The sequence below is a fragment of the Benincasa hispida genome, chromosome 10 (genome assembly GCF_027475165.1).
Source record: "Benincasa hispida cultivar pf3 chromosome 10, pf3_genome.v1.1, whole genome shotgun sequence".
Lineage (NCBI taxonomy): Eukaryota > Viridiplantae > Streptophyta > Magnoliopsida > Cucurbitales > Cucurbitaceae > Benincasa > Benincasa hispida.
In genome coordinates, this window is record NC_143487.1 from 7619574 (window position 1) to 7629725 (window position 10152).

Here is a 10152-nt window from a genome sequence, read left to right on the forward strand (position 1 = left end):
ATATCAAATAAGATTAGAATTTCGTTCTCCCAAAAAAAGGCTCAAAAAGCCAAAACAATCAATAAGATGGACTGAAAAAAACTATTTGAACAAAATTTAAAAGATGAGATTAATTTTATATGATAAAAACTTAATAGTACTATTTTTGGCCATTTCCAAATTTAATCCTATTAGGAATCATAAACCAGGAAACACTCGACAAAAATGAAAAATTACTTCATAGATACTTTTGCAATACGAGTCTAAAAACTAAAAAGAAGGTTATTTATATCCTCAATCTATATTTTTTTTCTGGGGTAGGCTGCGCTACGGTGGACTAGAAATGCCCAAATACTTGGCACTTGGCAGGCCCAATAGGGTCTTCCCATTTGTTGCGCTATTTGCCGTCGCTCGAAACTTTGGCGGGAACCAAATTGTAATATTTACAACAAACGGCAAAGTCTAACCAGGCTCTTCATCTGAACCGTCCATTGTTTATAATTTCACTTCTGAGACACGTGTCAACATCATGGGCAGTTATAGACTGAAAAAGAGAAAAGAAGGGTAAAGCGGCAATCTGAAGTACCACTTGCTTGCCCTAGTGGGATGCTTCTTCACTGAATTTCAAATCCAGGTTCAAAATTTTGAGAGTAGAATTTTGGATTACATTTCCAGTTAGCTAACTGCTGGTGCTGGTAAATTGGAGGACTACTTCCTCCGTCGAACAGAATCTTCTCGTTGGATTTGATGGACGCAGGAAGTGGCAGTGAAAGTCCTGATGAACCTAAGAAGGGCAAATCAAAAACACCCAGGAAGCCCAAAGAAAGCATCCTCAAGCAAAGTATCTTCTCCCTCTTTTGCTTTCCTTTGAGTTCGATTTATTGTTTTTGTAATTTTGTTAATTTGATTGTGTTTTGTCCTACTTTGCAGAATCACCAGCTGAGTTCTTTGCGGAGAACAAGAATATTGCTGGGTTTGATAATGTGAGCTGCTTTCAGTTTGTTTTCTTACTATCGACTGTCTTTTACGGGTTAGTTTTAGTACTAGGAATCGCTCAAATTAATTAAGCTGAATTGTAGTCGCTTTTCTTGATCTTGATATAATTGAATGTGAGAAATATGGATTTAAAAAGAATTATCGTAGCGGACGAAGCAAGCAATGAGTTACTGGCAGATTAGGTGGTGATTTTCGTCATCACATAATGAATTGGAAAGAAGTTAGGATGCTAGTTGAGAGTATTCTCGTCTGCAATTTTTGTTGTTACTCTTATTATTGATACTTTGAGATCTTCTATGAATTGTCAGCCTGGGAAATGTCTCTACACCACTGTGAGGGAGCTTGTGGAAAATTCCCTTGATTCTGCAGAGTCTATATCTGAGCTTCCCGTGGTAGAAATTACCATGTAAGTCTAGGTTCGCATGAACACAACTCAAAACCTTGTTTTAGAAAATTCCACATAAATGCTGAACTATGAAAATCCAAGTGGTTGAGATATGTGATGTTCCATGGATGTTTCACAATGCAGTGAAGAGATATTGAAAACCAAGTTTAATTCTATGATTGGTCTGGTTGATCGAGAACGTGTTGATGAGGAACTTTATGATGATTATGAGACTGCTAAGGCTCGTGAGGTTTGTTAATCATATTTTGACTGTTACTGTTCCTTTGTATTTCCCTTTCATGGTTGGCTTTTGCGGAAACCAACTATTCTCTTCTCAAAGAAATAGAGAGAGGAGGGATATTGTGTTCTTATGCATTGTTTTTCATGTGGGATGGTGTTTTTTGTCCTTTGTTTGAGATCCCCACTTTTCATGGATTGTAAATTACCCACGTTTTGACCAAATAAAATGCAGAAAGATATTTATGATAAAATTCATACTATGCAATTCTTTTTTTTGTTTTTTTTTCTCAGAAAAGATTAGCAAAAGAAGCACGTGCTCAAGAAATACAGGCAAAAAATGCTGCCCTTGGGAAGAAAGGCAGAGAGCCTGCAGCTTCAAAAGGTATGAAAGGTCGTGGTGAGGCTTCATTCTACCGGGTGACTTGCAAAGTATGACTTTTCTCCATTCCCTATCGTTTGGTCAATCTTGCAAATATAGTATCTTCAATATCTTCTTTCTCGATCAAACTTGGTTCTTTTTCTGTTTTTTTTTAATCCCTAGGATAATGGAAGAGGAATGCCACATGATGACATACCAAATATGTTTGGCCGAGGTTATTATATTACTTTGATGGTTTACTTTCTTCTTCTCACTTGTAGTTATTTGCCATTGAGATCAGATTGTTGCTTTAAACTTATAAAACCTATGGTGTTAGATGATACTTCATAAAGTTCTCAGTGTTTCGCATGTGCAGTGCTCTCTGGAACAAAATATGGCTTGAAGCAAACCCGTGGAAAGTTTGGTCTGGGTGCAAAGATGGTAGGCGCTGTCCTATATACTGATGAAATAACACTATTGCACTAAATGCTTATAACACAGTTGCAAATTCACTTGCACTTGAGAAGTACTGCAATAACTATGACTTGCATACTAAATTCTAGTTCCATGGTCCCTTTCATGCTAATGGGTTTAACTGTGATATATCTTTTATATGATGGACAAAGTAGACTGGCAAGTTGAGTTAATACGAGACACCATGGTCATTATTTCACGTAGCCTAATGCCTAAAAGAAGTAGCTTCATTTATACTGCCTGGGAACCCAGAATGTTATGTGTAATTACTTAATAGCAATTAGTACTTATTTTTTATGTACATGACTACATATTATATTATGTATAAGAAAATGCAATCAATTTGTTTCCTGTTATTCCACTTGATGTTAAGATGCGACACATTTGTAAACTCCTATAATTTTGCAGGCATTAATTTGGTCTAAGATGAGTACCGGTCTTCCTATAGAGATATCATCATCAATGAAGGGTCAAAATTACATTTCATTCTGCCGCTTAGATATTGATATTCACCGGTAGGCTTTTGTGATGCGTTGATGATTTTATGATATATTTTGCTTACTGATTTTCTTCTTCTCACTAGCACATGGCAAGCAGTATAATTCCATTTTCTTATTATTTTTTTTTTGTAAGATTTCTATGTTCATTTTAACATCTGTTCAGCTCGTTTTTTGGTCTTTGGTTCATGTTGGCCTCATTTTATGTGTCTCCATATAGGAACATTCCACACATTCATATCCAAGAAAAACGTGATAACAAGGATCAATGGCATGGAGCTGAAATTCAAGTTGTAATTGAAGGAAATTGGACAACTTACCGTGTATGCTCTACTTTACTGATACTTACTATTCCCCATTTTGAGGGAACTTCCAGTCTCTAGAGTTGCTGAGTAAATATTTCACTTCATTAATACATTCCATATTGTGCAAGTGCAGTCGAAAATTTTGCATTATATGCGACAGATGGCAGTTATCACACCTTATGCTCAATTTCTTTTCAAATTTGTTTCGGATACACCTGAGTATGTTGTCTCTCTCTCATGTGCACATCCAAAACAATTATCATGCATCTTATATGTCTTTTTTATGCAGTAAAAATATCACAATTAGATTTTCTCGGAGAACAGATGTTATGCCTCCAGTTCCTCTAGAGACTAAACACCATCCATCTGCTGTTGATTTGCTGTTGATAAAGCGCCTTATTGCAGAAACAGCCAAACAGAACCTTTTACAGTTTCTCCAGCACGAATTTGTAAACATAGGGAAATCATATGCTGAACGGTTAATTGGTTAGCATATCATCCTTGTCTTTAATATCGTACCTATTGTTTACTTACAGAAACTTTATTTTGCATGAGTTTTAATTTTCTAATTTCTTCTCCCGGCACCCATTTTCCGTGGGTTCAGAAACACTTACACATAACAAAAGAAAAAAGGGAAACGAAAAAGAAAAGAAAAATGAAAACATTGATGAGGAAAATAATGAATAGATAAAGTTCTCCAATAGTACTACTTGGTATCAAGGATGGCTTGAGTTTATAGTCATGTGACCTGGAGTCATGGGAGGTGTTTACTTTCATGGGGTACAAAACGGTTAAGCTCTTAAGGAATCCCTTTGATCGGTATTACTAGAGACTGATCTTATATTAAATTAATTGCTTACAATGATTTATTTTTGGGTTTTCTAGTTTCAGTTGGTTACATTCTTAAAATGTAAAAAGAGAAGTTGATTGCATATTCTCTGATGATTTATCTTTCCCAGGAGAAATGGGTCCAGAATTTAGCCCCAAAATGTCTGTTAAGTCTTTGACATCTCAGCAAATAGTCCGTATTCATCAGTTGTTTCGTCAAGCTAAATTTGATGATCCTAGTGGTGATGTGAGTTGCCTCATTCTTTTTGGTAAATTTATGTTAGAAGAACTATGAGCCTTGGTTCTTCAGATCTCTTCACTTTGGTTTCTTTATATAAGTTTGTACAAACTTATTTGTCTACACATTTTTGCAGTGTCTTAGTCCTGCTGGGGAATACAATCTTCGACTTGGAATTATAAAGGAACTGCATCCTGACATGGTTGCTACTTATTCAGGCAGGTTGTACTTGAATTTGGAACTCTGCCAATTGTGCTAGATCTGCATGCTTCTTATTCTTACTTGAAGCTGATATATATACGATGTGCGTATATATTCCTTATAAACTAGACGCTTGATCTTTTTTGCCTTGATGATTTATATTAGTTTCCAAATATGTCAATTTTATGTCAAATGTTGGCAGTGCTCAAGTTTTTGAGGGACATCCATTCATTGTTGAAGCTGGTGTTAGTATTGGAGGAAAAGATGTGAAACAGGTTTTTTTTCCTTATTAACTTATTTGACTGGCCATTTAAATATGAGAAATTTTCACAGGTAGTAAAAATGCCAAACTATTTATATAAATAGTAAAAAAAACACAGACACTGATAAACTTCTATTAACATTCATTCATTATTGAAGCTGGTGTTAGTATTGGGGGAAAAGATGTGAAACATGTTTTTTTTCCTTATTGGTCTAACTTATTTGACTAGCCATTTAAATATGAGAAATTTTCATAGATAGTAAAAATGGCAAACTATTTACAGAAATAGCAAAAAACAAAAGACACTGATAGACTTCTATCAACCTCTACCAATGATAGAGTTGTATCAGTTTCTATCATTGATAGTATCAATGATAGACTTCTATCAGTTTCTATCACTGATAGACACTGATAGACTTCTATCCACCTTTATTAATGATATAAACTTTTATCGATTTCTATCACTGATAGATATTGATAGACTTTTATGAGCGTCTATCAGTGATAGACTTGTATCAGTTTCTATCACTGATAGACCCTGATAGATTTCTATCAGTGTCTATCTGTGATAGACATTGATAACAATGTCTATTATAACTATGATTAAATTTTCCTATTTTTGTATATATTTTCCCTTATTTTTCTATTTTTGAAAATCCCCCTTTAAATATTATGCTAGCTTGCATTATTTTCATCATTCTATCTGATCTAATTTTAGGGTGGTGGTAATGCTAGTCTGCTAAAGGAAGTGGAGAGACAAAAATGATGTCTTCCCTTGATATTGGTCTTTTGGTCTTTGTGCATGCACATTCACTGAAATTTAATGATGATGGACATTTAAGCGTCTTATTTTACTTCCAATTACTTATAAAATAAAGAAAATATTTATCAATGTATTCAATACCTCAACAGTTATTACTAAAATTTGTAGTCTGCTATGTAAAAGGTTTTTTCTGTTCCTACAATGTATGTGGTGGAGAGCTTTAAATCTTTGTTTGCAACCGAGGGTATATGCCTTAACCATTTGAGTTATATCCAAGTTGGCATTATGTAAAATAATTAATGACTATAGAGAATGCAAAGGCTCCATTATTGGTCTAACATATACAACTCATACTCATTATAATACAATTCTGACTTTTGAATTTAAAATTTGAATTATTTCTTAATCTTACTTTATAGAATATTTAACCCTTAATGTGACAATTTTGACATTTTTCCTTATATTTATACTATTTTTTTAATAGGGTTTGCGTGATATTGATCCTTATATTTAATAGCTTAACTCTAAAAGATATTGATTCTTTTCTTGCCCGAGAGGCGCAGTAATATGAGGCATTTATTCAAAAAAGAAGGGTTTGCATAATATCTCATCGCTGTCTTATTCATCAATACTAATTTTTTTGTACTTTCTTCAATGCAAATTGCAATGAGGAGATAATACATGAATGTATTTTGTGTGTAAGGACGATTATTTCCACAACAAAGGTGGAAGTTATGCTTTAAAGATGTTTCTTTCTTTTTTGGGGGGGATTTTCAAAAATAGAAAAATAAAAGAAAATATTTACACAAATAGAAAAGTTTAATTATTTTCTCCTTCTCCATCTTCCGGCTTCTCCATCTTCTGGTTTCTTCTTCATCCTCTTCTCCTTTTTCTCAACTATAAATTGTTTTCTTCTTCGTCTCCGTTTATAGTTTTGTTGCAAGTTCAAAAATGTTAATTAGAATGACAATGATAGATAATGGAAGGCCAAATTATAGACCAAGTGATAGTAGTTTTTGATAGTTTTGTTGCTAGTTCCAAAATAGCAATTAGAATGATAATCATAAACAAGAGAAGGCTAAGTGATAGACAAGTGATAGAACACTATCATTATCTATCACAGGTAGACACTGATAGTTGTCTATCATTGTCTATCTGTGATAGACAATGATAGTTTTCTATCACTTTCTATCAGTGATAAATAGTGATAGACTACTATTAATGGTCTATCAAATAGATAATGATTTTATTCTTAATTTTGTTGCCGTCAACTATACATTATTGAATATGAAAGTCTTGTTGCTTTTAGATAGTTGTGATGGACATTGTTTAGATAGTTGTGGTGGACATTATTATCACTATCTATCATAGATAGACACTAATAGTAGTCTATCATTGTCTATTAGTGATAAACAGTGATAAAGTAATCAATTGCGTTTTAATAGATAATCATTTTGGTGTTGCTAGTCGTTGGTAGTTGTTCCTATTTTTTTTAGATAGTTTATGATACATATACTAGACATTGTTATTGAAAATTTTATTGCTTTTAGATAGTTGTGTTAAACATTGTTATCAATATCTATCATAGATAGACGCTGATAAAAGTTTATCAGCATCTATCAGTAATAAAAACTATTGAAAGAAATCTATTAGTATCTATCAGTGATAGGAACGGATAGAAATTCTACTAAAGTCTATCAGTATCTATCAGTGATAAAAACTGATAGAAGTCTATCATTGATATTAAGTAATAGAAATTGATACAAGTATATCATTGATAGAGGTTGATAGAAGTCTATCCGTGATTTTTTTGCTATTTCTATTAAATAGTTTGGGATATTTTCTATCTGTGAATTTTTTTTAATTATATATTATATATATATATAATTTTTTTAATTTTAAAGAAACAATTATTTTCGTTGAGAAAAAATTGAAAGAATACAAGAGCATATAAAAAACTAATCCGCCGAAATTCTACTAAAGAAAATGGCGCGAAGTAAAATGTTGCATATAGCGTAATTACAAAAATTATTCGAAATCAAAGCCCAAATGGAAACATGAAACCTCACCAAGGATCAAACATCATTAGGGCCTCTCTTTACATCTCTAAACACTGTTATTTCTTTCTCCCCAAAGATCCTATAAACAGAGCACACATCGCAGCAAAACCACAAGGTCATAACTGGTGTTATATCTTTTAGTTTTCATTTGCTAGCTTTATATACTGTATATTGTTTCATTAAAATGGAAAGGAAGGGGCGGTCGTATTTTTTGTCCATGCAAGTAAAATAAACTTTATTTGATAGTGAAAAAAGTATTTGACTAAACGTGTAGCTGAAAGTAAATATTGGAACTTGTTTTAATTACAGGGTCTGAATATTTTCCGGTTTGCAAATCGGATACCCCTTCTTTTTGAGCAAGGTGCAGATGTTGTGACTAGGACTGCCCTTAAGAGGATCAAGTAAGATTGGAAGCACGTAATGTTCCCATTTAAAAAATTTTCATTCTTTAGGTGGTGGAACGAAACTCGTAGGTTTAATATTGTTTTGCCAATTCTAGTTATGGAAGTTGTAGTTTTTTAACAGAAGACTGACTTTCATCTTGACCATCCTCCCCTCCCCCTCTCTCCCTCTTTAGTTGGAATAGTTATAAAATCAACCAAACTCAAGATAAAATTGGTGTGTTCGTGAGTATTGTTAGTACGAAGATTCCTTTCAAGGGAACTGGAAAGGAGTACATTGGAGATGACATATCTGAAATAGCATCTGCTGTCAAGGTAGACATTTTCATTTTAACTACAATATGCATATGTTAAGATCCGCTGACGTTGTTAGTTCATTTTAACTACAATATACATTTCATTTTCCAGTCTGCCATTCAGCAGTGCTGCATTCAATTGAAAAGCAAAATAGTGAAGAAAATACAAGCACGTGAGCAGCAGGAAAGGAAACGGAATTTGAGCAGGTAATTTAGACATTCCCTTTGTTGAAGGATTGATATAATTAAATTTATCATAACTTATCCTTTTAAGTTTTTTTGGTTGATTGGTGATTTAACATATTATTAGAGTAGGAGATCATGTGTTTGAACCCTATAATATCATTTTCTCTCCAACTAAAATTGATTTTCTCTTGTTTGGCATGTGAGAAAAGTGTTGAAGTATTGAATATTGATATAATTAAATTTACAATAACTCATCAACTTAAGCTTTGGGATTGATTGGTGGTTGAACAATCTTAACTTAAGCAGCTTAGATTTCTTTCTTGAAAATGTTCTACCATTTTGAAGATTTTACCGCTATATATATTCCTTGAGTTGATATAATCACACTGCATTGACTTGGTTTATAGGTATATCCCGGATGCAACAAATGCCGTGTATAATGTTTTGAAAGAAATGGCTCAAGCGCATGCATCAAAGAAGAAACGTCATGACTGTGAGGATGCTGAAATACTGAGTAAAGTATCTGCTCGCTTGATTACAAATGAGACATTGAGGGATAAACTTGCACAGCATGTTGAACAGGTGAGGTCAAGCCGTACTCTGCTTGTGCCTAAATTTAAGTTATAAACTGATCAGTGGAGTATTAATTTAACTTTAAGGCTCTAGTTTGATGAGAAATAATTCGAGGCTGATACAATGTGGTGGGTGATTCTATACAGTTGCACTAAAGATTTAGTTAAACCATACATCCAAGGGCTTGGTGGAGAGTAGCTCATAATTTTTCCAATTTGATACATCTATTTAAACCATTGTAACTATAAGATGTCCTTGGAAGTAAAAAAATACGTCTATATGGTTCGGTTTGGTTATCTCTGGCATCAGCTCGGTTTGGTTCTAATCTGGGGTTTGGGACTGAAAACTGAACCAAATTGGTTTGCTTCTCTATTTTAGCAAAAAGTATAGTTTGGCCTAGTGGAATCATGTTTACTTACTGCATATGATATAACAAATTTCCATTCCTTTTCTTTTTCCAGGTCGACCATGAAATGGCCATGGAATATGCCACACAGAGTGGAGCAAGTGCAGAGCCCAAAGAAGAAATATACATTCAGTCACTGGATGCTACAGATAGCTTCACTGACTTTCGAAGCCCTTTGTTTGTTTTCAGACTGATTTATTAATGTTCATTGATATGATTATTTGTGACTTCTCATTTGATTATGAATAGATAGACACGAAATTGTAATTGTTATTGAACTCATTGATTCATTACTTTCGTTGGTCCTATATGAAAAAAATAAAGGTAGATGTGGGGGAAAAAGAGAGGAAGACCTATATAAAATGTCTTTTTTTCACCCTCTCATATGATGCCTGGGTGCTGTGTGCCTGTTTCAGGCAAGTTTTGTTCATCTTGGGTTGGTCTCTCCAGGGCCAGACAACTGGAAATATCCCTCAGCATGAGGCTGGCCCTTTTTATTTTCAGAATCAGCAAAGTTTTCAAATGCTACACCGACCAAACCTAAAGCATTTGAACTCCTCTTGACACTCCTAAAATCCGTATGCACTACAGAATTACTTGTCAACCCAGTTTGTATAGTTTAGGTTCGGTCAATAAAAAGTTTATATATGTCAGCATTTGTGTGCCTATGCCACTTAACCAACATTTTGTCATTAAATAGCGAT

The 10152-nt window shown here is 33.7% G+C and overlaps 1 protein-coding gene across 4 annotated transcripts; it reads left to right on the top strand.

Annotated features, from left to right (window-relative positions):
- Positions 1–545: 545 nt before the first annotated feature.
- On the top strand, positions 546–9832 carry TOP6B (topoisomerase 6 subunit B). Of its 4 annotated transcripts, none has more exons than XM_039046829.2 (19): positions 546–820; positions 910–962; positions 1284–1381; positions 1505–1610; positions 1892–2029; positions 2142–2193; positions 2335–2399; positions 2841–2947; positions 3150–3252; positions 3368–3453; positions 3524–3720; positions 4194–4309; positions 4437–4522; positions 4704–4776; positions 7896–7987; positions 8164–8302; positions 8396–8490; positions 8877–9051; positions 9504–9832. In XM_039046829.2, the coding sequence occupies exons 1-19, from the start codon at positions 727–729 to the stop codon at positions 9648–9650; spliced, it is 2022 nt and encodes a 673-aa protein (XP_038902757.2). In that variant the 5' UTR covers positions 546–726; the 3' UTR covers positions 9651–9832. The 4 variants fall into 4 exon arrangements, with proteins under 4 accessions (XP_038902757.2, XP_038902758.1, XP_038902759.1 ...); XM_039046830.2 differs by having other exon boundaries at positions 559–820; positions 910–1009; XM_039046831.2 differs by having other exon boundaries at positions 575–820; positions 910–1009; positions 1284–1391.
- Positions 9833–10152: the final 320 nt, after the last annotated feature.

Excerpts from the sequence above, each read along its gene's own strand:
- TOP6B (XM_039046829.2), top strand. The coding sequence starts at position 727 with ATGGACGCAGGAAGTGGCAGTGAAAGTCCTGATGAACCTAAGAAGGGC. Across the intron at positions 1,382-1,504 it reads CCCGTGGTAGAAATTACCAT|TGAAGAGATATTGAAAACCA; the intron begins GTAAGTCTAGGT and ends TTCACAATGCAG. Across the intron at positions 2,948-3,149 it reads TTAGATATTGATATTCACCG|GAACATTCCACACATTCATA; the intron begins GTAGGCTTTTGT and ends GTCTCCATATAG.